The 27,606-nt window shown below is 39.2% G+C and overlaps 2 protein-coding genes across 5 annotated transcripts in view; one reads left to right on the forward strand and one right to left on the reverse strand.

Annotated features, from left to right (window-relative positions):
• Window positions 1-27,606, forward strand: part of LOC101464804 (ankyrin-3) — a 127,579-nt gene that overhangs the window by 19,796 nt on the left and 80,177 nt on the right. For all 4 annotated transcript variants that reach the window (XM_076887683.1, XM_076887684.1, XM_076887685.1 and 1 more), the window contains 4 exons: window positions 15,916-16,017; window positions 16,448-16,546; window positions 20,016-20,114; window positions 22,548-22,646. In XM_076887683.1, coding sequence (XP_076743798.1) covers window positions 15,916-16,017; window positions 16,448-16,546; window positions 20,016-20,114; window positions 22,548-22,646 — 399 coding nt within the window. Of the gene's footprint in view, window positions 1-15,915; window positions 16,018-16,447; window positions 16,547-20,015; window positions 20,115-22,547; window positions 22,647-27,606 lie in introns of those variants that run through there.
• LOC101465286 (microfibril-associated glycoprotein 4) lies at window positions 283-4,800 on the reverse strand. Its single transcript, XM_004556771.4, has 5 exons — window positions 4,749-4,800; window positions 3,665-3,862; window positions 3,185-3,281; window positions 2,840-3,007; window positions 283-2,706 (listed from the first exon to the last, which is right to left on the reverse strand). The coding sequence occupies exons 1-5, from the start codon at window positions 4,752-4,754 to the stop codon at window positions 2,456-2,458; spliced, it is 720 nt and encodes a 239-aa protein (XP_004556828.2). The 5' UTR covers window positions 4,755-4,800; the 3' UTR covers window positions 283-2,455.

Genomic DNA, 27,606 nt, shown 5'->3' on the forward strand with positions numbered 1-27,606 from the left:
GCACAGAAGCCCCACCCACCTGCTATTTAAGCTTTCTGTCTATGAAGGGCAGCCAATTGGAAGAGGAGTAATTAAGAGCTTTTTTCAGACATTGGAGGGCACAGTATAAGATAAATGAGGATTTTGAACTGCAGTACACCTCTGGACCTCTAATTAGCCTCTATTTAAGTAGAGGCTGATATTTTCTTGACAAATCTTCACACCAGAAATAAACAAATTTCCCACGTGTGGGACTAATAAAGGTTATCTTATCTTAACAAACAAACAAACAAAAACATTAAATAGATTACAAATGTACTTTTGTGTTTTTAATACGATTAAACAGCCAAGAAAAATGTGTTTAAATAGCATACGATAATAGAAAAATTAAAAAAAAGACTACATGTAACCAGTGAAAGCAGGACTCAATAATTACACAAAGCATGGTGTAAATCCAAACAGGTTCACTAATATCACCCAAATAACATCTAGCAGATATGCATTTAGCTCACTTTTAAAGCATCTGTGCAATGTGAATGTCTTCAAGTCAAGTCAGGCTTTAGGCGGCAGCTATAGACAGTTAGAGCTATAAAAGATGGATGTAGCTTTTACCATGACGTCATCCACTGGTTTCTGATGTGCCATTTTGAAGCCTTGACATGAGTGTTTCTGCTGTTGCCATCTTGTATGCAAAAAGCCAGTTGTGACGAGCAGGGCCAGGTAGGGCTGCTCAATTAATCGAATTTTAATCACGATTACGATCTGGGCTTTCAACGATCATTAAAAATGACTGAGCCGATTATTAGCCCCTCCCTCATTTATCCGCGACACCTTAAAGGCCGGTCCGTGAAAATATTGTCGGGCATAAACCGGTCCGTGGCGCAAAAAAGGTTGGAGACCGCTGATTAAGAGGACCCGAGGGAAGCTCGGAAAGCTAAGCAGAAGTTATTTGGAGAGTGACTGCCGTTGGTTGAAAAGAGAGTTTAAAAAAAAACTTCAGTGGTGTTGCACACTATTTTATATTATTTTTTAAAAGTCATTGTTAACCCTTTAAAGCCGGTCAGAGCAGCATGCTCCGTTTTGCGTAACTATTTTTAAATCCCTGTAGAACCTGAACCGTGTAAGCTAGCGCAATAATTTGTTTTGCATATGAAACCGGAGGAGTTGTACTTACATCTTATGACATCAGCTTGTCCTCGGTCACGGTTTCGTTCCACATATAGCTTTGCAAAAATTGCATAAAAAGCGCTTGCAGCAACAAAAACATAATATTCCAGAAACACGCTTTGCCGTTCCTATCAGCTGTTCGTAACACTTCCCACAGTGAAATGATGCACCTGCTGTTTTCTTTGCAAATTTGCATCATAGGATTGTTTTTTGTTTTTCCTGCAATATATAAAAATTGCTGTATCTCCAAAATAAAACTATGAAGACACTCAAAATAAATTTCCTGTTGTTGTAAACTATTTTTTGCAACTTTATTGTATTTAAAGTTTTGAGGGATAAACCTCTTAAATTTCTCCAAGTAGAAATATATGTAAACAAAACAAAAGCGATTTTCAATTTTTTTTGTAGTTTATTGCACTTTTTTGCAATTAATGTAGTTACTATGGACTTAATGCATACATATTAGTAAAATATGGGCTATAACGGTTGTATAGCAACTTGAAATGCTCCCACAAATGGCACTACAGCGTGTAAAAAAAAAATAATATAAGCTCTGGTGGACTTGGTTCTATAGTAGGTCTTAAAGGGTTAAATAAATATCGTCAAATAATCGTGATCTCAATTTCAGTGAAAATAATCGTGATTATCATTTTTGCCATAATCGAGCAGCCCTAGGGCCAGGTCTGACGGTGACTTGTGATCAACATTTCATTAACAAATGAAAATGTGGTTTCATATCATAGATATACAAGATTTACAAATTAGACTTAATTTAGAGCCTGGGACTGTTTTTTGTTGCGTATGAATACATAATGTTGTGCTTTTTGTCCGTATCTCTGGTGTTGCGCTGAATCTAAATAGGTGGTCATGAAGGAACATGTCATCCAGTGTTATCAGCGCTTTTTGGTCAAAAAAATATTTCCGTTGTTATTTTGTTTGTTTATTTTTCTGTTTGTAAAACTTTATGGAGAGATTTCTTATCTGTCCATAATTTTATTAGAAGTAAGGGTCTTTAAACTTGCAAAGTAAATAATGTTTGGACTCAATCCATAGGAGAGATTTTTCAAAGGATTCTCTATCATGGTTGGTTAGACATTGAACATTTTTGCTTCATATCATAACAAGCATATGTACTAAAGTAAGTAAGATATGAAGACATAGTCCTAATGTTCTTGAAAATATCATAAACTAATGTGGATACGGGGACTATGTTAATAAATACAAAAGTTTCACAATTTTACAAAATTGTAAAATATTTCAAATCTAGTCACATTGCTAGTTCTCCAGGTTGTTGTGTTTTGGTTGGTTTTTATGTAGCAGCTGGTCTAATTTTCATTACCATGGTTTTTAGGGAGTATTCAAGCCCTTTAAAAGTTCTCCAGTGCACGCCAGTTAAACGGGTTGAAGGTCCCCACATGTAGATGGCATTGGGGTTGGCAGCATAGCACGAGCTGTACCAGAATCCTCCATAGCACACCATGGCACAGTTCGAAGGATGTGTATCTTGATCATTGTCAATGGTAGTGAATTTCATTCCATTGTGAATACTTAGAGAGTCTCCTGGAAAAACAAAACAAAGCAGAAAACACAAATTTTGTTTCAACTACTAAAAAATCCTAACTTTGTTGATAGATTATGAGTAGATAAAGTAAAAAAAAAAAGTTCTTATAAAAGAGAGAACAAAAAGTCCCACCTGCTGCCCCTTTGATGAAACTTCCCAGGTTTAACTTATATCCATCTGACTCTGGGCCAACAGAGAAGGAGGAGTAATGGGCAAAGACCTTCTGGCCTTCAAAATCTTCCATGTCGACCTTCAGCTCATAGTTCTTGCGTTGGGTTAGCAGATGCATTGTCTCCAGGCCTGGGAAGATAAAACAGTGAGCAACTGTGATCATCTGAAATAAACTGTTTTAGACAAATTTGATGAGTTTGAGCCGATGTTATTGTTGTTAAGAAAGGAGAAAATGTACAATAAATAACAGTAAGGTTTATTGACTACTCAGGCAAATTTAATCCAAAAAAGAACGATGAATTTTACCCAGCCAGTACTCTCCAGCAGCGCTCCCAAATCCGGTTTTGTAGTGCTCCCACTTCTTGAAGAAGTTCACTGTGCCATCTTGTCTTCTCTGAATCACCTGGATTTAACAGAAGTTTCACACAAACTGTCAGTAAAAGGCAAATTATAGACCCCCCAGCAAAAGGACTCCTTTTAGCTTTGCTAACTTCACACAAGGTAACTAAAACTAAAAGGTCTTCTGGTGCTTCTCCCTTACCTTTAGATTTAAATATATCTGTGTATAGAGATGATCCTTGAATAAAACCAGTCACCCATGAGCATAAAAAGATATTTAATACAAAATTCTGACTGTGTTAAACATGAATTTTTGAGCCAAGATGTGTGAAGCAGTTCATAAAGTTAAAATAGGTAAGTTCTGGCCAGATCTCTTTATCTCTTATTTCAAGATCAAATTCAGAAGAGGTAGATTAGTTTGGAAAAAGAGGGCTGAGCAATCCTCACCGTCCATTTTTCTGCTGAGTTGTCGATGTCGTCTTTGCTCATGTCACAGTAAACCTGCACAGGAGAGGTGGAGCCAGCTGGATAGATGGTGTATACTCCATCCACGCCTGCACCACCTCTGTAGATGTCACTACAGTCTGTGGGCAGAGGGGATTGATAAGCTGCTGCAGGCAGCAGCACTGCAAACACAAGTCTGATCTACAGCAAAGAAAAAATAATGTCTGTCAAAGTTAAGGTTTGTAACAGGATCATGCACATTACAGATGATACCTTAAACTTTTAACATTTTCATAACACAAGGAGGCAAGCGGTTTTTAGTGCAAGTGCTAGTGCAAGGTTTTTCTGGAGCTAGTTTAAAGATGAAATGATTTTCATAGTATTAACCCTCAAACTGCACTGAAGATATATTTATTTGTCATGTTGTGTGGACTTATTTGACATCATATTAGTTGAAGATTTGGTGTGAAGTACACAGAGACTTTACCAGGAGAAATTATGGTTGCTGGGATTAGGCCTGTAATCTGTTAGTCATGAGTCAAGCTCTGTTATCTCTATATTTGATTGCTTGGCTCTCGGGTGGTGCTGAAGAGCTCTGTCCTCTCTCTATCTCTAGATCCTCAGTTAATGAGTGCTCTGCTCCTGCAGTAGACTTGACTCTACTTCTCTACTTTGCCGTCTCTAATTTTATTGGAGAAGGTGGCAGTGATGCAATTTAATGATCTTGCTGGAGTAAATATGCAGTGCAAGGCTGTTTGACACAGTTTTAAAATGGCTATGATTCTCCACAAATTTGCTCAATGGTTGTGTCTCGGATAGATTTTATTTATGATTAGAGCCTCCGGGTTAATGCTAACATGCACAGGGCACTTGTAAGAGGCTAAGGCTAAAGAAAAGTGTGGCTAATATCAGGCAGGCACACACTAAACTACACTTGAACAGCCATAGAAGGAGAATGAGGTTGCAAATAAATTATTTTAAATATTGTGTCTGTGAAGTTGTAAGAAACTGTAACATTAAAGTATCGTTTGTGATGCATGTGTTTTTCTAAAATGAGATAGTTTAGGCAGCATCATATGTTACATACCATCATTCTTTTACCAGCTTGAAGTGGTTACCAAAGAGAAGCCACTGCAGATGAAAAGAAAGAAGAGACAGTTTTAGCTTTTAACAGATTCTATAAAGTTGATTATTGGAGCCAAACATGCAGTGGGGTCAGATACTACCTTACCAGTTAAGTGCTGAACCTAATGTGTTTCCAGAGTAAGCAGCTTCTTTTATATTTGAGCAACTCTGACTGTTTCATCACCCAGTGTTTCCCCCGTGTTTTCCCACATGCAGTAACATAGTGTTTATTTATTCTCAGTATTTTTTACCTCCCTCTCTTGCAGTTTGTGTTAGTACAGCAAATACATTGTATCTATTGTAGTGTTTCCAAAATCCCTTGTCTTTTGTTTGTGATTATCTCATTTTAAAATACCTACTGATTTTGGAAATTCCTTTACAAAACTTATTTTCACTGTTGTTTTAGGTTTGATTGAATATCTGGGCCTTTAGCTTCACTCTGGTCATTTGCTACAATATTTGTCAACTCACTATGTCAGATAAGGCTATGTTAGTCATACCATTTTGCCTTTTTGTGATTGCAATGTGCCCTTTCATCATAAAAGAGGTGATATGAAATAGGCAAGATAAATAATCAGGAGTTATAATAAAAAGGTAACCATAGTTTATTTGAACCATGACCTGAACAATGACGATATCAATCCCCCAAATTTAAAAAAGCAATAATTCAGTAAAGTGGCAAATTGTCTTTTTGTCTAAACCTGAGCAAACATACATTTTTGTAGTTTTATCAGTTTTGCTCCACTCTCCACACATCAAATTCATTTCCACTGTGCTATTCAGAAAATAATTTTTACCGGCATACATGCAAAAAGTGTTGGCCAGCTGTTGCCCTGCCACTACTGAAGTCAGGACATAAAATGCTTATAACTGCTGTTATGGATGGTATCACTGTATCTACACATTTGGACTAATTTATTATAAACTGCTATAAGCAGATCAACTCTGACATTCAAAGACACTTTATTTGATGTTTCCAAGACACTAATGCTGCTTACCGAACTATCAAGTTAGCTCAAAACTGACTGCTAACACAATTGTCTCAAGCTTTATTGTCTTGACATGCCTGCTTCTAAATGGATTTTGTCTTGTTTACTGATATTCTCAGTCTCCCTGACAAATTCCTCTATGAAGTTAACCAATGTTGTCTGTCTCTTTAATATCTCCCTAATCTACCTGCTGGACTTTGACCCTTGAAGTCTCTGCTTGTGTGTACTTGTGTATGTGTGAATCTCACTGTATTGGTGAAGAAGGAAGGTCGAGGTAAATATTTTGCGCATGTGTGTGTTGGTGGTTTTTACTCTGACACTTTTGTTGTGTGAGTAGATAAAATGCTGATACTTGACTGCCAAGTTTTTTGCTGCAGTTTATTTTAGGTGCAATGGATTGTGTTAACCGCTCAACCCACACACCTTTTTAGAGTCAGACAGGAATTTTCACAGGTGGAGAGATTATTGTACTCTTATTCCATCCTGCATTTATTGTAAGAGATATGCACACCTACCTCAGTTAAAGTATCATAATATGGTGCACCAGTGGGCAAGCAGCATATAATAATAATGTATACTTTATTGATCCCCGTGGGGAAATAACTTGTTTTTCTCTGCATTTGACCCATTCACTCAGTGAAGCAGTGGGCAGCCACTAAGCAGGTGCCCGGGGAGCAGTGTGTAGGGACGGTACCTTGCTCAGGGGTACCTCAGGGTAGCCGTTCAGTGGACTCGAACCCCCGACCTTCCGATCATGAGGCGACTACTCTACCTACTGAGCTATCCCTGCCCTATATGGCTGTTGTAGCTTTTAAGGTCACACTGTTTTTATAGTTATATAAGGTTAGATGGGGTTAGACAGACCAGTGATTGCCAACCAAGGGCTTACATCCTTCCAAATGGTCACAAGAGAACTGTGAGGGTTCATGGGTTTAAAGGGAAAATGTGTTTCTAGTAAAACTGTTAACTCAGACTTTAAGAAAGACCTTCTATGCTAGTTTCCAACTCCATAATTTTATTTTTGAACTCTACTAGTGTATCTTTGAAGTGATTACAGTTTAAAATAACCCTTAATTTTATTATAAATTACTTTGCGCGTGGCCTCATTTCAACCTCCATCTGAATGAACCAAGTTTCCATTTAGCCAACTTTCTTACAATTTACTGCTAATGGCTTAGAACAGGGTGAGCGTCTGTACTCTGAGCTAGAGCTGTGTGCCTACATGACCCTATGAGGATGTCTGCTCAGTGACATGATATAGAGCCAAAAGCAGAAAAAAAATGTCTGAAGTCTGAGTTTTTGGCTCACACGAATTATTTGTAGTCAACCCATTCTTTTCCGCTTATCTAATACAAGGTTGCGGGGATGCTGGAGCCTTTCCCAGCTGTCTTAGGGCAAGAGGCAGGGTATACCCAGACAGGTATTGATGAGAGGCGGGGTCTGTCGTAGGGATAAAAACATGGAGACGGACCACCACTCGCACTCACATTCATACCTATGGGCAATTTTAAATCATGAATTAACCAAACCCCACTAACTGCATGTCTTTGGACTGTGGGAGGAAGCTGGAGTACCTGAAGAGAGCCCACGCAGACACAGGGAGAACATGCAAACTCCACAAAGAAAAGCCCTGGCAGGATGGTGAAATTGAACTCAGGCCCTTCTTGCTGTGAGGCAACAGTGGTAACCACTGCTACTTGGAGACAATATTTACGTCAATATTTCAAATATTCGCTGTGTTTAAAAGCAGAATCTGCCATCATAATAGTTTTTGACAGAAATTAAGGAGAAAGCATGATAGCTTCACTTGAACTTTGCCACTTTGTGGGAGGGGGGGAGAAAATTACATGATAGCTTTGTGTGAGCCTCAGGCCAAAAAGGTTGGGAACTAAATTCTTAAAAACGTATTACATTTTAAATTCCTCTTAAATATAAAGAAGTGAAAAGAACTAGATGGGATTTTTTAAAATTTTGCTTTTAACAAGTAGCTGTTGGCATTATTATGTCTCTAAAAAATAGGGACTAAAAAAATTAAGGACTTCAGAAAGAATCTCTTTATAAAAAAGTCTTGAGTGTTAGTCTCTGTATTTGTTCAGGTTTTACAGCCAGTCTGATGTGCATATGTTTATCTAGACTAGGATTCATGAGCGTGAGTCTAGTTTTTTTATTGTGAGCTCTTTTAAGTAGTAATTATAATAAAACAAACCTTTCTTTAAACAATAAAAACTAAACTGAAACAAGTTAGTCCATTTGGGAAACTAGACAAACATTTTTAACCTTAATAAAAATCAAAACTTGAAAATAGAAAACTCTTAGCACACTGGCGTGCACACTCAGAGCCTCTGTCCTCTGATCCGGTGCCGCCACCTGGTCTAAGATTAACGCCGGAAGTCTCCTGCCTCCCCCATCCCTCCCTCTCGTCCTCCTCCATGCTCTGGACTTTCTCACTGCAAGCCAGGTATTTTTAGCTGTGACATAATGCCCCCCTCTCTCTCTTTCACTCACAGCCTTTCACTCTCTGTCTTTCTCTCCCTCCCTCCCTCTCAAACACCGACAGTCCCTCCTCCTACTCCCTCTCCTCTCTTGCCCCCATCCCTCTCTCCCTAGCTTCCAGGCTAGGGCTTAGCTGCTATAATTGACTGCTCAGGTTTCACACTTTCAGCTGCGGGCTGAGAAACATGGCAGTGGAGGAGGCAGCAGAATATTTGGCAGAAGTAAGTCTTTACTGTACTTTACTGTAAAAGTCACTGAGCTCACAGAGTTAGCCTCCTGTCTCCTGATATGCTGCTGTAATGCTAACAGGACTAGAGATTGTGTAGCTGGTGGGATTTAGTGGTGTTGTAGCAGTTACCCGTCCAGACATGAGACACTGTCGAATGATGGTGATGGGAGATTGTAGACTGGGGGTCTGTTGATGGGATGGGTCGCAGTGATAACTCTGCTGCACCACTCTGCTGCAGTGCGTGTGTGTGAATGGATGTGTGTGTGTGTGTCTGTGTTTGTGTATGCACTCCTGTGTGTCTTGTTGCAATCCTAACTACCTAACTGTGATTGCACATATATAAAGTCCCCTTTATTGTGTTTTTATAAGTCTGTAGATACGATTTCCAGTGGATATAGTTTCATGTTACAGACTGATATGAATGGAAGTACCTGACCTTGGATAGTGGCGCATGCTCTGTATTGTTTGTGGAAAAAAGAAAACAAAAGAGCAAAAAAGGAAGCTAAAAACAACAAGAATGGTGAAGATTGGTGCTTTAATTCATTATTAATGTCGCTTTCATTCAGCTGTAGGAGTGAGGTAGAAAGGCAGCTTAAACACTGTTATGTCTTCAGTAACCTGCTGATATGTGATATACTCTATGCAGCATTTTCTGTCTTACTGTAGCCAAGCAGTAGTTTAACAGTAGTTAAAGTGGGGTCACGTAATATGTAACCTGGTTAAACACACAAGTGGGAGGGTGTTAATCTTAATGCCCTGTGGAGTTAGCAGAATACTGTTTGAGTTTTATAAGTGTGTCTATAAAATTAGCTTCTACACAAAAGCTAGCTGGTGATATGTATGACTAACTCTCACTCTCGTCCCTCTGCGTCAGGGGGCAGCTCTCATGTTGGAATGTGTGTAACTGTATGAGTGTGAAGTGGCGTGTTGTGGAAAAAGAGCGACAGAAGCATTCTTTGCATATCTCTTTCACGGATAAATAAAGTTGCACTCGAATGGCACTTAGCAAAAAGCTGAGCAGGTCTCCACTCACATGGCAATTTAAAACATGAGCTTTGGGGTAAACAAAGTTTTTGAGTTTGAAGCCTTTATTGTTGCGCTCATGTTGTTACAATCCTACTAGATTGAAGTCCTACAAACTAGATGGCAAACTAAGTGGAAGTTATACACAATAAAATTTGCAAAGTTATTTTGTAGCAAGGTAAATGTTACATATAATTATTTTTAATTACATGTCTGTTGCCTGACTAATTATTATTATTTTCACTGACCAAACATTTAGTTGTTATACAAAATGCATTAATGAGACCAAAAGCCCTGAATAGCTGTCTTCAAATTGATTTGCTTTTTGTTGATCCAAGAGACCTTACAGGAAACCCAGTTTTCTGTAAGGTCTGAAAAGACAAATAAATAACCAAATACATTCTTCAGCTCCACTGTAGACAGAAATATTGTGATAAAAGTGACAACTGTGTTGGCTCACACCAGCCAGGTTGGCACAGTATCAGAGCGGAGCAACCTGAGAGCGATGATAACAAATTTATTGGAAGTGTGTGACAGGAACTGCAGACATCAACTTTCATTTGAAAAGGAAAACATGATTCTTGGTTCTATTATTGTAGCTGAATGGCCTTCGTGGGCAGACATTCCTGAGTGCACGTAACCTCTCCGGTCACTTTGTTGAGCACACCATGCTTATATCAGAATGAACTCCCCTTTGCCTTCAGAACTGCCTTAATTATTTGTGGCATAGATTCAACAAGCAGATCCTCACATATTGTTAACCATATTGACTTGATAGCATCAGACAGTCAGTCGAGCTTTGTGACGTGGAATGTTTTCCATCAGAAGATGTGTGTACTCTGGTCAGATTTAATACTCATGTCGCCCATGGCCTACATCATCAGACTGAACCATTGATACAAGGCAGGCAACGTTTTGGTGAGCAGGTGTTTCCTGTTCTTAGCTGACAGGTGTGCTATTCTTCCGCTTTAGCCTATCTGCTTCAAGGTTCAACTTGTGCGTTGATGCTTTTCTGCATAGCTTAGTTACTACGAGTGGTTATTTGAGGTGTTTTCGTATCAGCTTAAAGCTGTCTGTCTATTCTCCTCTAACCGCTCACACCAACAAGACATTTTCACCCAGAGAACTGCTGCTTACTGAATATGTTCCCTTTTTTCTCTGTAGCCCCAGAATTGGTTCGGTGGAAACCAGGATTACGTTTAACCTCCTAAGACCCGAACTCTTCCACGGCATGCATTTTTAATTTCTCTTTGAAATTTGGGCATATTGGGGGCCGATGAATGTAAAAATAAAAAGCAACCTGGCCAAAAAAAGAAAGCAAATATTTTGTGAGCGTAGATACAAATGTAGGCACGGGTCTTAATTTGATTGGGTATTTTCAGTATCCAGTACATACAAGTATGCAACTGGGTTTTCAACAAGCACAAGTGTGTTTAGTGAAAATATAGCAATTAAATAGTCAAAAACTGCTTTTCTCTCAGTCTTTGAAAATGTACTTACATTTCTCCAGAGTAAATAAGTGTAAATAAATGTATTCTGGAGCTCAAACTGCATTGTTTTCTTTCCTGGGTGGCTGTAGCTCAGGTGGCAGAGCAGGTCAGCCACTAATCAGAAGGTCGGTGGTTCGATCCCAGGCTGCCTCCTCGCTGCCTCCTCGCTGCATGCCAAATATCCTTGGGCAAGATACTAACCTCGTTTTTGCCTACTGGTGGTGGTCAGAGGGCCCGGTGGTGCCAGTGTCCGGCAGCCTCACCTCTGTCAGTGCGCCCCAGGGCAGCTGTGGCTACAATGTAGCTTGCCATCGCCAGTGTATGAATGTGTGTGTGAATGGGTGAATGACTGAATGTAGTGTAAAGCGCTTTGGGGTCCTTAGGGACTAGAAAAGCGCTATACAAATGCAGGCCATTTACCATTTCCAACACATGTTCATACACGGATAAAAAGGATCTCTCCCCAGCACAGGTTAATGTCAAAAACGCTCTGTGTTTATTCAGCTTTAGTCTAGCTGTGCATTTGTGTTGGTAACAGAGGCAGAAAATACGGGTTTCTTTTCATGAACATCTCAAATAAAAGCTATGAAAATATTTAAAGATTATATTAAAAAAATGTTTTGGCATCTGTCTTCATCTTGATTACCTGCCATGCAGCAGACAGTCACAGCAGTGACGTGGTTATTTTCAGTGTCGTGTGCTGACCAAACTGGGAAGTCCTGAGCTGGACTGGTGTTGCTCTTTGACCAGAGTACTTTTCCAGAGGATGCCGCTTTGAACTGGAACTCTGATAATGCCCTGAATTCTAAGCAGCCCAGGCTGCCCCCACATTAAATTTGAAAGGCTTGGCACCAGGCCTTACAATCCGTCTCTGGGTTTTAAAAATCTCCACGGCGCACTGTTTCCAGACTGGTAGAAAGAACTCTTAGTAAATATTTTATTTTGAAATATGCAATTGCAAGAAAATATCCTTTTATTTTACAGAAATAATATGGGGACACTATTATATGTTTCGTTTTTACATTTGCACTGTTGATGATAAAAACTGAATTATGTCAGGGCCAACTCTGGCAAACAGGATAGTCTTACTACTAGAGTGTTTTATATTAGTTAGGACAGTTTACTAGATCAGTGTTATTGATATGGTTTCTATTTTGTTTCAGGTTGAGTTACATGTTACAGCAAGGTCAGGCAAAAAAGTATGCAGGTATGCATCTCCATAGAGGTCTAAATAATGACAAGAATCTGTAACCTTTACAAAAGCTGCAATGCAGTACTTTCACTAAAAGTAATGTTAAACTCCATTAGAGAGGTTACTTGCAGTTTCAGTCATCCAGGAAACTCCTGTGTTTGACATCCTGTAAGCTCTCCTGTGTGTTTGCGTATATGTGATGATGACCTTAGGTAAGATCTATTCACTGAGTGGGAAATGACCTCAGCAAATAACACAGCTCATGGTGCAATGAGCTTGACTTGATTGTTCATATCACTGTAGAGATTTTTACATTGCGCAAAGACTGATTGTGAAATACACAATACAGTTTAAAGCAATAGCCCAGTTTATTCAGTTCAATTATGCTTTTAATGAAAACATTAAGGCTGCTATAATCTGTATTTTTACAGGAACAATGCATCAAAGGCAAAGTTGAAAGATGTAACTTGATTCAAAGTGAATTCCAGCTTTGCTGCTTCAGTTCATTGTCATTGGTCTTTTGTGATAGCAGGCAGCAACTACAGTTCCTGCTCCATAACAGAGAAATGTAGCTGGAGACTAGCTGGTGAGCACAGCATAGCATTTAGCAGGGAATGTAGCTGTGTTGTTCAAGTATTTGGAGGTTTTGTTGATGAGTGCAGAAAAGGTGGAGTTGATGTACCGTTGTGGTGAAAGCAGAGCCAAGTGTTAAGCAAAGCTGTTGATATACTGGTTTTTGCTTTCATGTATGACCATCAACTGTGTGTAGTGATTGAAAGAACAGGATCAGAAATACAAGTGGCAGAAATTATTTTCCTCTAAAGGCTGTCTGGGCTCAGTCTTAGAGATCAGTGAGTTCAGTTATTTTGTCAGAGCTCAGAGTAGAGCCACTGTTCCTCCAAACATCAAAGTAAAAAGGAAAAGAGCACCCCGAAGTGTTCTGATTAGCATCCCTCCTGGACACCTCCTAGCTCAGGTTTTCTACCCCAGACACACACACTGTGCCTCTTGACTGGCTTGGGATCACCTAGCCAGAACAGCTTGAGGAGGTGCATAGGGAGAAGGGAAATTTTAAGAAATCACACTCTTCTCTTTTTTAAACTACTTTAAAGCTGCAGTTTAGCATTTGCCATCATCCATGTCATGGTAAACAAATTCTTCTGTAACCATTCTCAGTGATGCTTGAAAGTAAGACAAGTGAATTAAATTGTCTTTAATGAAGTGAATTCTGTATCAAACACTATGTGAAAATGGGTTTGTGAATGATCCCAGATGTGAAATTAAGATAATCTCCTGGAATGATAGGATCTGCCTGATGCTAACTTTAAATCCTTTCATCTACTTTGTTGAGAATAATGCAGGTTAATGGGCACATGAGCAAACAGTAATTTGAGAGTGCCTATCCTGTGCACTGTGTGGGCATCCATTCAACTACATGGGTGTGGTAGGCTGAAGAATCACAGCACTGCAATCATGAAATCAGATACACACACACACACTGACTATCTGCCATCTTTTCAACCTTTCTGCTGTCACAGCGTGCTCAAATTCAGCCTGTTTCTGCTCTGCCTACATAGGCCACACCCTGAAATCCTGGCACACAGGGACAGATATAAACATGTGCACATACAGCATGTTCACTTCCCTCTTTCAGAATCCTCAGCTCAGCTTGATAATGACACATGTTTGCAGCTGTGACAGGTTAACTGCAAATAGCTCTTCAGCTGCTGCTACTGCTCCCCATGGAGACACAGTTAGTCATCAGGGGTGCTCGCAGTAGATGTTAGGGTTGACTGTGTGTGTTTGGTATAATTATACTCCCTTTGCAAAAAAATACACTTTACTTTTCAAAAACAATAATTTTGGATGCTCCCAGCATCAAATGCAGGTTTGACAGGTTTGTGAGTGTACACTTTATTCAAAACCTAGTGAGGGTTTAATCATGTTTACTACTGGGTAGCTGTAGCTCAGGAGGTAGAGCAGGTCACTTACTGATCACAAGGTTAGTGGTTTGATCCCTGGCTCCTCCAGTCTGAGTGTGAATGTGTATGAATGTAGTTAGGAAGCAGTCAGTTTAGAGAAAGTGTGTGATTGACTGAATATGGCCAGCACAGGACCACCAGTGTGTCTGCAACTGCCTTTGTACTGGCCCATGTGTGGGCCACATCTGGCAAACCTGGTCTGGACCACCAAAGGGCCGTCATTCTTTGCAGTATGTGGGCATGTGTAAGCACATTCTGTGGGCCAGATCCTGGCCATACCAATTTTGCTGTGTGGGTCAGTAGTCAGTCCCGTGTCTAGCCAGCTTTAAAAAATATTTGTTTTTATGTGTTGATAAGATGGATGTGATCATTTTGTACTAGTATAGTGTTTAGTATAGTGTTAAATCTATGCTCTAACCTGATGTGCATCTTCTCAGAAATGTTGCTACATGTTGTAGTTTTATAGATGCCAACAGCTGTGATAGGCCTGCTTGATAGAAATATTGGTTAACAGAAAGATTAATACCTCTGTAAAAAAAATGCAATAGGCTGAAATAAATGTAGCATGCTCATTATGCTAATATATAATACTCTGCCAGGTTAGACATGCCATTTTTCACATTTTCATAGTGCTGACAATGCATTTACAGATTAATTTGGTACTGATCTTCTCTTCTTCCTGCATCCAAGACATATTACCTCACTGCAGAGCGTTGTAAGCACACCAGCAGATGAGTGTAAATGAAAATAATGAGCTGCAGTCTTAAAAATGTGGTGTCTTGTGTTCCTAAAGTTGCACAGGTACCACTATGCTTGTTTGTGATGTAATGCTTCCCAAAAGAAAGGCTGCATTAGTGACAAAGTACTTCTACTTCATCTGATTGTGATCAAATGTTATTGATTCTTTATTTAGTTACGTTGATTAGTTTCCTGAAATGTGCCTGAATAGAATATCAGTCAAAACAGGATAGTGAGTTAAATTTCTTAAGATGCAAATGCAAAAATATCTTCTTGCAAGTATCACGATAAATAACTTACTTCTACATATTTAATTTTAAGTCGGGGTTGTCAAATTCAATTAACTCAGTGCAGTTTGATGTTTAGCTTAATCCAGATGTGTCATTGAATCTGTAAAAAAATGTCCCATGCTGGCACCAATCAAACTTGAAAAAATGTATCAAGCAGAATAAATCCTGTGGTTTTTGGCTTGGATTTGGCAGGCTGTTTTTTCTTGGCTGGGTTTTAGGGTGTTTAACCCAGCAGGCATGTTGAAGACCACTTTATTTCTCTCAGACCCACTCTTATAAATGTTTTCCTATTTTGGCTCTTATTCAGCTTCTTTGAGCCCTCAAAGGGTTTACCACACACATTCTAATCTATTCATTTTGGCTAATAACATACAAGCTTTGGGGGATTTACTCAACTTATCTCCTGTTGCAAGGATTCATAAGTAAGCTTTGACACAAAAATAATAGCCTCCAAGTTGTTTTTCTCAACATATTTCCAAAGTATTAAATAGTCTAAAATAAGCTTCGAACATTAAATATTACTGCTGTTTTAGGATAATAAGTACTTTTCTTTTTACATAGGAAAAGTTTATTTTAGCAGCATTCGAAGATTCTAATTGTTTGTGCATTCATTTTTTCCTGTGTGTGTCTTTTGTTCAGCTCATTGTAATACATTGTATGTTTAGGATAATAATCATTTTCTCCTGTCTCTGTCTTCCTGCAGACAGACGTAAACGCTTGTTATCTGCGGGCTGCTCGGGCTGGCAACCTTGAGAAAGCGTTGGATTACCTGAAAAATGGGGTTGACATTAATATTTGCAATCAGGTAAGCTTGCTAATAAGACTGCACCATTGTAGAGTTTTTTAAAGTAAAATTTCCATATAAACAACTCAAACCATGTATCCAGTCTTTTTATCGCTGAAACTCCAAACTCAGCTTTAAATTGTAGGAATAGTTCTTCTAGTTATTTATATAATTTGTGAAGCAGGCGCAACCTTAGACTATTGCCATGCCTGCATGGTCACCAATTCAGCCTATGGTTTGTTGTGTTACATTCCCTAAATGCACGACTTACAGGAACTAAACTAAATTAGTTCAAGTATACCAAATGGTTTGGATTCAAAATCACACATAAAGAGTTTATATGTTGAATGTTAGTCTCAATAGAGACCAGATTTGCAGGGGAAAAAGCAAAACAATAAAGATTATTTTAATTTAATCTCCATTCCTCTTCCTCTCTTTTCTTTCTCTCCAGAATGGCCTCAATGCTCTCCATCTGGCTTCGAAGGAGGGCCATGTGGAAGTGGTGGCTGAGCTCATCAAACAGGGTGCCAATGTGGATGCTGCTACTAAGGTGTGTGCCACCCAGGAGTCGCATAAACATACAATCACTCACACAGGCACACTGTGTATGCATGAATTCACAGACACACACACACGCAAAGTTTGCTGAGTCTGCACCTTCCCAAAGTCACATTGATTAAGCAGCAGGAGAGGAGATGAATGGCTGCATGTGAGTAGAGAGGTCAAGTACTGATTTAGTATAAGTCCTGTCACGGACATTCCGGTATTTCACCACATAGGGCTTGTTGGTCTGGTAGTGTATGTAAAGTGTTTGACAGTGAAATGCTCCACTGCATTAAATTTATCCATTAGAAGAAAGGCGATTAAATTCACGATGATTGGATTTTCTGCCATGATGCTGACATCACCACACTAAACTAGGTTAGTGGGAGTAATTAGGTAATAACTCACAATTCTTACAGATGTTTCCCAGCACTGAAGCAGTCTGCTTACAACAATGTTTTTAAAAATACTAATACAGGGTCGTGGTATTAACACCAGAGACTTGCAGCTGATGCTATTTGTGCCCATGTGCCATGCACTATTAGTTTACTTTGTCTGCTTTTTCATTATATTGTTCAAGATAGTTGATGGAGTCCCTCAAACCCTTCTGTAACACATCTGTGCGCATGAAAACTCCAAAATACTGGGTATAAATGTGTAAGCATTTGGTTAGGCTTGATAGTGACTTATTAATACTATCTGAGCATGCTGGAAGTGAGTGAAAAGGCAGATGTAAAAACAGCTCAACAATTAATAAACAAAATTGCAAAAAGCAGCTTAACAGGTGTAACAAGCAAACTGAAGTTGAGGTACCCTGCTACACCAGCTGACAATGTGATCCGATCAGCTAAAACTCTTTAGCAGTTTAAGTAATTTTAGCCTATGAGCAGTTACTGTTGCCCCTGCGAGCTGCTGTGCAACCCCTCTCCACCTGAGCTTCCCCTTTTCATGCTAGTTTTTCATACCTTTATAGAAAAGGCAGATCTGATATTAAAACATAATAGTGCACATTTGCAGACAGTCTCTCCAGTAAGAACTTCACAGTGCTGCAAGTAGTTATTCACATAAAACACGATAGGCATGGTTACAGAAACCTAACTTGGTTACTCACATGTGACTATTCTGTTCTAATCTTTGAAAAGTCAACTTTCTAACTAGAATATCTGTCAGAAATGCTTCCAGAAGGTCAGATACCTTAGGAAACTCCATTATCTGTAACATACAAAAGCTGATAATCCATTATTGTCCAGCTGCATATACAGGTGACATTTAATTGCACAGGGCAGAAAAAACACAAGAACAAGAGAAGAAAAGAGAGGCCTTTGTAGCCCTGCAGGTGTGAGCATTGTAATATATCAATAGTTCTCTGGGACTGTAACCTGAATCCTTCCAGAAGAAGACAAATTCTGGTTTTAATATGTGCTTATATAGTAATTATGCAAGTTTTTAAAGTGTGGCTGTAATGGCAGCCCTTGTAAGTGTTTTATGTGCGACATAAGTGAGCCAAGGAAAGAATACACTACTGTACATTTCATTCAGTCACAATTTATGTTATGCTGTGATGGGGGAAGCACTTCTATTCATATTTAGCTTGAATAGCAAACTAAAACTACAACATTAACAAAAACAACTATGTCAAGGAATGCTACAAAACTAGTCAGAAAATGTCCAATAACAGGTTTTCTCTGAACAGACATGTTACAAAAGCAGTTTAAAGGTGTCTGATGTGTATCCCTCACTCATACAATGGCTCCCAAATGAGCCATGAAAACTTCAAGAATCCCAAATTAATGTCAGAATCAAACCGTTGTATCTTGTTCTAAACTAGATTCAGCAGCAGTAGGAAGGAGAGGCGAAGCATGTGAGGAACGAAGCGAGGTGTATGTGCAGAGGGTTTAGTGGCAGTAAGAATGACAGCATGGCGACAGCTGCTGCTTGCTATGGCTCACACACATATAACAGGTGCATCCATTAGAGCTGCGTATGAGTAATGCACATATCAGACTAGCTCTGCTAGTCTTTTCAGTATGTAGTAGTTTTCTTCTTTGTATTTCCATTTTTTTTCTCTTTCTGTGACTCTTGAACGTTTATCTTCCCATTGCACAGTCTGTATCTGTTATTCAAGTTGAACCAGTGTTCAGAAGTAATGCTATAACCTTAATTTTCACCCTTAACATGTGCATATGTGTTGTTCAGGGTTATGTATATTTAATCTGTATATATCTGTATATGAATATGCTGGGTCTATGGACAAAGGGAAACAGGCAAAGTTTCTTTTGGTTGCACACAGTTAAACACTTGATGTGAAGTGCAAAAGATGCAGTCTTATAATTAGCTAGCTACTGACAACAATTTAGCTGTTTATGTTTTCAAATGAACAGTATCTGACAGTTACCGTAGACTGTGTTAGGGGCCTAACAAGTTATAAATAATGTGGCATCACCAACAACAACAGTCCTATAAAAGGACAGGTAAAGCATTGCTCTAGAAATGCTGTTTATTTTGGTAACAAAGCGCAAGACCAAGTTGACTGGTTATGAAGTATTAGTGCTTGCAAGTTAAGGCTAATAGGCTAACTGCTGGTGTCCTGACTGTTGGGCTAGTGCACTTGACTCAGTCGTGTCATAGTTAGCAGAGCTGGACACATCAGGATGCTCTAGTACTCGATAAGTTAACTACTGTTAAATGCCAAAGTAAACAAAGAATAAAATTCATGCTAGTAAAGTTAGCATCAGTTTCTAGCATCAATCAGCAGACCAGCTAATGGATTCAGATTGTGTGCTCATTTTCATTCAGTGGGCAGCCCTTTAATCTGTGCTCGCCAACAGAACAAAAGACAGTGAAAATGAATGATATTCATGAACAGATATGAACAGATTTTGATTTGTAGACTTATTCAGTTTGTCAGTCTTCTGTTTTTGGGGGAATATGCTCTCTCCAAGCTTTACATTATAAATTATATAAATTATATTACAAGGTGCAACTATTATTTTGTTAGCCTAATTTTATTTATAGTTTTTGAGATTAGCGCTAATCATAGTTTGCATATACACACACAGTCCCAAAGTTATATTAATTGTCCTTTCCTGTGAATTCTAATTTATGATTTACAGACATCACAGACAATGATATCATATTGCAGCAAATATTAAGGTTTGATTGAGATAGGACTTTAATAAAAAGTGATATTTTTCACTCAATTTGCAGCAATCAGACACTGAAGCTTGTAAAAGTGCTTTAAAAGCTTCCATAGCATAAAGTCAATCCATGCTGCTTTTAACTCTCCTGCACTCCCCCAGAGAGATATGTGTGCAGTTTGCACTTCTGCTGTAAACAAGCAATATGCAAAACATTTCTCCTGTGTGACTCATAAACATCCACATAGCCCAGGCCTTTACATGCATCCAAAAAGCTAAAAATAATTCTTCCTAAGTTTTCCTAAAATTTTAAATGTTTGTTTTGTTTCTGTTCTTTAGAAAGGAAACACTGCCCTCCACATAGCTTCTCTTGCTGGACAGACAGAGGTGGTGAAGGAGCTTGTCACCCACAGTGCCAACGTCAATGCTCAGTCTCAGGTAAGGCATCCCCTCTCGAAAACACAGACACATGAACTCACAAGGCTGTACGGCGAAATCATCTCTTTTGGAAGACCATGTTTGAATTCGTGCATTCATCCAGAAGAATGTGTACATACAGGGTCCATTTGTGTGTGTGTGTGTGTGTGTGTGTGTGTGTGTGTGTGTGTGTGTGTGTATTTGCTTGCTGTGTCAGCAACTCTGCTGTGCAGCTTAGCCCACATTCGATAGTCAGCATGCGCACACACTCACAGTGGACTTGTCACCACAGCAACTATAACGATGTCACTGTGAAGGCTTTGGCTGCAGCTGATGAGAGGAAGAAAATGACATCAGTATTGATGACCTTTAATCTTTAGTGCTGACCTAAACTTCTTTCCATCTCCGATTTTACTTGAAGAGTAGGAGAAGGTCAATTGATTTTAATGCAAATTCTAGTAGTTACCAGTGTACATCACCAATGTCCATCACTGTACCAGATTTATTCATTACAATGCAGTTGCAGTACTTGGGTTAAAAAGTATCTTTAGCTATCTGCACAGTGCCACGTTCTTTTTCCCAGTGTGAACTTCAGCATTTTGTCCTTTCTTTTTCTACTGACACTTGATTCCACAGTAGAATTACAGTAACAGGCAATGTGAAGCTTTAGTTTTTAACCATGCAGTCAAATTTGTGTCATTTAAACACTAAAAGAAAGAGTTAGTTTTGTATGACAGTATGTTTATGTGGGACTGTAGCCTCAGGTTTACGCTGTTAGCTGGTAATTATGAGACAGTGCATTTCAGCACTTCTCATGGAGTAACATGAAAATAATCTAACAAGCAGTGTAACGAAATTGCTCTCTTCAAGGAATAATTAAGTAACAAATAATTTGTAATACGTTACTGTGTTCACGGCGTCTGAGGAGTAAATGTTTAGGATCTCTCCAACAGTAATGGGTGGTGCTTATTCTCTTCTCACATTAAAAGGAGCTTATAAACCAGAGTGTCACTATAGCTTAGTTTTTTGAACAGGCAACCCATATGCTGAAGGCTGCAGGGGCCTTGTTTCAAAAATGACCCAGTCTATTTCCTCCATGTTAATCCCCATTAGTCTCTCTCTACTTTTCTGTCTATGCTTTACTGTCCCTGTCCAATAAAGGATAAAAATGATTGTTCTGAAAAATGCTTTATGGAGACAGGAGGGGGTCTTCTTCTCTTATACTTTCTGGGTCACTAGACACACCGGGGACATATAATTACGATTCAAAAGAATGAAAAAGTGGATTTCGCATAATTTGCCCCCTTTAAATTATGCGTATAACGAGGAAAGCATTTGGTGCAGTGACACTAGAATAACTACAAAGAATGGAAGAGGAGGATGAAGAGGAGTTTTTTTGCATGCTGAAATGGTTTTTGGATGCCTGTGTTGCTATGGAGATATGTTTTCTTATATCTAGTGTGGTAACACACACACACACACACTTGTCAGATTCAGCCCCACACTGACTTTTATCTACACTCTTATTAGGTGTGAGGTATGTGTTGAGGTGACGGTATGTACACTATGATAACGCTGCTAGAATATAACATTTGTGTGGGGTGGTGGAAGTCAGGTAAAAATAATCTCCCTGCTTTCAAGTATGATTGGGTCATCATAGTTTTAGTGTATAATAGCATGTGTGGCAATCAAGTTTTCTGCAAATTAAATTAAGAAATCTTTTATAGAATAAAAACCTGTTCTGCAGTCAATTTCACGCCTGACACATCAAGGTGCTTTATCACATTAATGCAGAAATCCTATAAACCCAATATTGCCAAAAAGCAGTACTGCTTATTGATGTTTCAGCACTGCCCACAATGACCTAATGTAAGCAGAGATATTAACAGGATTAATCACCTTATCACCTGACTCCTTGATATCAGTCTGGCCAACATTTGTTGTGTTTTTATTTTATTAACACTAGTTTTCTTAATCATTTGTATTGTAACTTCATTTAGTTTATTTTGTCAAATGTGTTTTACTGTACAGGTTCTATATCTTTCTTTAGAAAGAAGGTATAGATCTCTACATAATGTCTTTTAGTCCACATGCGGAATTTTATTCATATTTCTCTTTTTTCCGATATACGATAATTTCTTTGGGGTGAGAAATGACAATCACATCCTACCCAAGTCCGTCTTTCTGTAAGGGTCATTATTTTATATAACTGGAATTTAACTGAGACACTATTATTTGGTACTAATAGAAGTAATTTTTTTCTACAAGCACGCAAACACTTTATCAATATATACAAAATAAAGCATGCATCGGTGTCCTTGCGCTGTTTTTGTCTTGGTAAAGTTTCATTAATTACCTCTAATGTTTAAATTCCCTATCCTTGTGACACATAGATCGAGAATGTGTCAGTCTTTAAACATTAACAGCATCATTTCTTCTTTTGTTTCTCTGCAGAATGGCTTCACTCCGCTGTATATGGCAGCGCAGGAGAATCACTTGGATGTGGTGCAGTTCTTATTGGACAATGGCTCCAGCCAGAGCATCGCCACTGAGGTAAAGGCAGTCTCTCATACACATACACAAAACACAAAGACACAACCTAACATGTGTTTGCACATGCTCACAAACCCATAACATCTTCTAACAGCTACCAACCCCCTCTGTAATTACACTGCAACATTATCACCATCGGTTTCTTTGTTTCAAATGTTAGATTAGTGCCTGCACCCGCTAGCTCATTTAGTAGACGACCGGTGTAACATATGAGGTCACTGTTTATTAGGGTTAGAAAAAATAATTATTTTTCAGAGATTAATCTGTTGCCTAGAGGGAGTAAAGAGGCAGAGTGATTAGAGTGAAGGAGGTAGAGACGGGAGCAGCAGCAGCAGCATGTGTTCGTTCAGAGTGACCTTGACTGTCTTCAGCTGCCAGCAGAGGGAGGAACCGGTGACGTTAACAGGAGAAAAAGCATGAGTGGCGAGACCAAATGCTACGCTGTGAGTGTGACACAGCGATCCATCATCTGCAGTAGTAAAGCAGACGGCCGACTGCCACCACTGCAAGACTAAAGTGTGACGATTGTTTTTCATTTTAGTCACATCTTTCTGATGCATAATCATTCTAACTGACACATGAAAAAACTTTAGAATTTCTTCCAAACAAGTTAATTGTCCTTTCATACAAAATGTAGGGTTAGGCTAAGGTTAGCACCAATGACGATGTAGACCTCAGAGCGTTAACAAGAAGAACTCATTCTGAGTATGAATCATTTAAATACAAGCATCTGTACATTTTAAATTTTGGCTATGTTGTTGGGAATATTAAAGTCTAGATCACATGTGGGCAAAGGAGGGCCAGGAGGTCCCTGAAGTATCTCGATCCAGTCCACCACATGTTCAAAGGAGAATAAAATGAGCATCTAGCGATATATACATATACAGATGCAGTTATAAATTGTAAACTGAAGCAGCGTGCAGAACACATAAAGGTTATACTGTCATGATGTTATTCTATACGTGCTGTCCATTTAGTTTTTGGCTTCTGTACCTTAAATGTTGCATTCAGTCCTAACAGGTCATTTAATTTCTGCTAGTGATGCAGAAACATCTCATAAATATAGTTCTTTTTTCAGCTTTTATTCTGTATAAAACAGCTGTTATTTGAGCAAACATTATTTAAAAAGTTTTTAGATAGGGATTAATACACACGTTGTGCTCTAGTGAAAAATAATGACAGGATAGGAAACAATGAAGCTCCAAAGTGTACAAAGATAAAAAATACCAGGTATCAGATACCCGCACAATGTTGTAAGTGGGATCAATCAGACTAAAATATACTTTAAAGCTTTAGTTTGAAGGTAATTAGAGAGGTGCCTTTTATGTTCTGCTGATGTGTTCTGCAAATGCACATTTGATGCTGCTTTTATCTTATTAGTATTAGTATTAGTGCGGTGTTTACAGAACTGTGTCTGAGACATTTCACTCAGGCCTTCGTGGCACCTCATTTTTCCTCCTCGTCTTTCTTCCTTTTCTCTCCTCCTTATTTCTTTTTCATGCCCTCCATCATTCTTTTGTCTGCCTCCGACTCCTCCTGCTCGCCCTCTTATTCCACCACATCTCACTCTTCCCCTCTTTTCACCCTTTTTGTGACTACTCCAGTGGGGTGAGACCAATGTGAATTATTCATGTGAGGAAATATATCTATGAAGCAACTCCTGCTGTTTAATAATTCATGTTTAAGCATTTAATTAGAGAACAAAGCTTTTATAAGAAATATTTGTCTATATTTGAGCATATTAGAATCATCTTTTTTGCCATCAATTTATAAGGGGCTTTACAAAATCTCTTTATTTTTAGTGTGCAACTTTGCTGATACCCCATCAGAATAACTTGATTTTTTTAATAACTCGCTTTGTATTGTTCAAAAACTGGCTTGTGCTATTTTGGTAAGAAGGAAATTGTGCTCTGTCACTTTCCATTTTTAAGCTTTTAAAGGAAGATCAAAACCCTGTCTTTGCCTTTTTGTTTGCAGCTGCTGATGCTGTTGTTTGAGTCCCAAAGTATTTTTAGGACATTAGACTAGTTTTTTTTCTCTTTTCCTGATTCCTAAATCAGATGAAACGGGAGCTAGTGCTTAGGGATGGATTGTGACCTTTAAAATTCTTACAAAGCCTAAATTTATGCATTTGAATGTGTTTGTGTGCCCAGGGGTATGCGCATGTGTGGGTGTGTTTTGCAAACATGTTTTTGGATCACATTATGAATGTGTGTCAGCCTGTTTATGCACGTGCCTCTGTGTGTGTGTGCGTGTCTGTGCAGGCGAGGGTGTGTTTGTTTCTCGCCCTCACTGATTATTTGTGTGAGCGGCGTTGGATCTCTGAGGGAGGAGTTTCGGCTTTAATGTGTGGGTGTCTAGTGGTGCAGAGTTGGTTTTATCTAGACAGTTGGTGTCCTGTATAAACATACAAGTGTGCACACAGACACACATAAACACACAAAGACACACATACGTGCAGAGTATATTGTTTTCCTTGCAAGGAATCTTTCCTTTGATGAGTCATAGACGCTCTCCTAGTAGCATCTTACGTTTATCTTACTGCCTGCGTGAGTCAGTGTTATGGCCCGTCTAGGCGCGGCCAGACCACAACATAAAGGGTGATCCATCCCCGTCCAACCCCAAGCAGCACGTCACACACTTACTATTTTGTGACAGTGATTTATTTACAATAGGTGCGATTAAACAAAGGAAGGGAGCATATCATAGCTTCAGGGTGAACCCAAGGCCAAAACAACAAACAAAAGCAGCCTATCTCAAAAATAAACGAAACTTACCTACTCAAAGGAACTAAACAAAACGACAATCACTTTCCTCCCTACCTAACAAAAACAGGAGAAAACTGATCAACCAAAAAGGCGGTCCACCCCTACATGCTCTTACATTACATAATACGTCGATACAGTGACCGGTCTGCCGGCTGGGTTGGGCCGAGGATGAATGACTGGGCAGTCCCTGGCGGGCTCTTCTTATCCGCTGTCCCCCAGTCCTCAGCCAATCGGTGTGAGCCATCCACCCTGGATGCACCAATCCCGGAGGAGCACCTAGACACTCAAATCCACACACAATTACGGTCACAGTCGCAACACCCCCTTACCCAAGAATTAACATTAACCCCAAAATGTTTAATTCAAGGAGACAGTGCTCTAGACAGGGTGTCAGCCAATACGTTATCCTTCCCTTTCTTATAACTGATCTCCAAGTTAAAATCTTGCAACAACAAGGACCAGCGCATAAGTCTTTGATTGGAGTTGCACATTTGGGAAAGGAACACCAGTGGGTTGTGATCGGTAAACACCTGCACAGGCAGCACACTTGACCCAGCATAGACCTCAAAATGCTGTAACGCAAGGAGTAAAGCAAGGGCCTCTTTTTCAATGGTGCTATAATGGGTCTGGTGTCTGTTAAACTTTCTTGAAAAGTAGCAGATGGGATGATCTACGCCGTGATCATCTTCCTGTAACAGAACAGCGCCTGCGCCACACGAGCTGGCGTCAACGTCATATGTCTACATATAGTGTGTGTGTGTGTGTGTGTGTGTGTGTGTGTGTGTGTGTGTGTGTGTGTGTGTGTGTGTGTGTGTGTGTGTGTGTGTGTGTGTGTGTGTGTGGGCAGTATGCAATCTCATCTTGTCTGCATCCTAGTATGTGTCCATTCGCAGCTTAATTTCCTTTCCGTTTGTTCTTAAGTGAGACACTGAACTTACTAAAGCACTTACAGTATCTAAAACTAAAATGCCTAAATTGCTGAATGGTTATGTGTAGGGCTGTGCGATATGACCAAAATCTCATATCCCGATATAAGAATTCTATCGTCCCGATAACGATATAAATCACAAAAATGTAACACTTTCTGTAAATTCTGTGAATCTCGGGCAGCTCGACTTGCAGGAAGTGTTTCCAGCTGCGCGTCCTTTACCCGGAGTCGAGTGTTTTAACCGATGCATGAAACGATACATTTTTAGACATAAGTTGTAACGGCCGCCGTTTTCTTTGTATTTATTACACGGCGTGCTGCGGGGAAAAGCCTGTTCTATTCTTAGTTAGCGTATTGTCTGTCTTGTCTTAATGTTGGTTTAAAATGGAGCACTGTAACAAAAAATAATTTCCCCCAGGGATCAATAAAGTATTCTGATTCTGATTCTAACGTTTGAGTCTAAGGTCTATTTTTTTAGCACCTGGCGGCTCTTTTTTACTTCTCATCCGTAAATAATCTGCTCTTTCACGTTATTCAGTTTATTTTGAAAAGTCTCAACAGGATCGTGAGCTTTATTGTGAAAGGCTTATGTGGAACATAAACAAGCAGACACGTGATGGTGTTACCGTCGTTGTTGCTAACCAAAACGCATAAAAACAGGCGCTTGTCCATCCCTAATGTGGTTATATTAAATATAAGAGAAAGAGAGAACTTTACGAAATTAATATAGCCACTACAGTGACCATCAAAACAATGAAAAATATTGCCGTAAACAGTTTATTTTGCGACACGACGAAACCAACGATAGCGTAAAATGAAACGATAGATGTTTTTATATCGTCATCCGATATATATCGTTATATCGAACAGCCCTAGTTATGTTATTGCCCTTTACTTGTTCAGCGCCTGTATGTAAATTTGATCATAGGGACTTAAATATTGTTGAATTATAAAGGTGACTGCCAGTGTCTCAGTGTCAACTAGTGTCTTGAGTTTAACCATAAAGCAGCCAAGCTATTTTACAGTAACAGTTTTATGATAACCTCATATTTTATACATAACTTAACCCTGGAGAACCCATGGGGTCAGAGCCGATCCTATTGGTTTACTAGGGAAACCATGGGGTCAAATTTGACCGCATGGGTTCTCCAGGGTTAATCTACCGTAAGACGTAATAATTATCCACGACACACAAGAATCGCTGTTCCTAGAAGATTGCTCAGAATTTAGTGAAACTTGCGCACAGTGGTCATATAAGGGGTTC

Source organism: Maylandia zebra, linkage group LG8, assembly GCF_041146795.1.
Source record: "Maylandia zebra isolate NMK-2024a linkage group LG8, Mzebra_GT3a, whole genome shotgun sequence".
NCBI lineage: Eukaryota > Metazoa > Chordata > Actinopteri > Cichliformes > Cichlidae > Maylandia > Maylandia zebra.

Coding starts and splice junctions, on each gene's coding strand:
- LOC101465286 (XM_004556771.4), bottom strand. Junction 3,282..3,664: donor ACTCAGCAGAAAAATGGACG/GTGAGGATTGCT, acceptor TGTTAAATCCAG/GTGATTCAGAGAAGACAAGA. Junction 3,008..3,184: donor TGCTGGAGAGTACTGGCTGG/GTAAAATTCATC, acceptor TTATCTTCCCAG/GCCTGGAGACAATGCATCTG.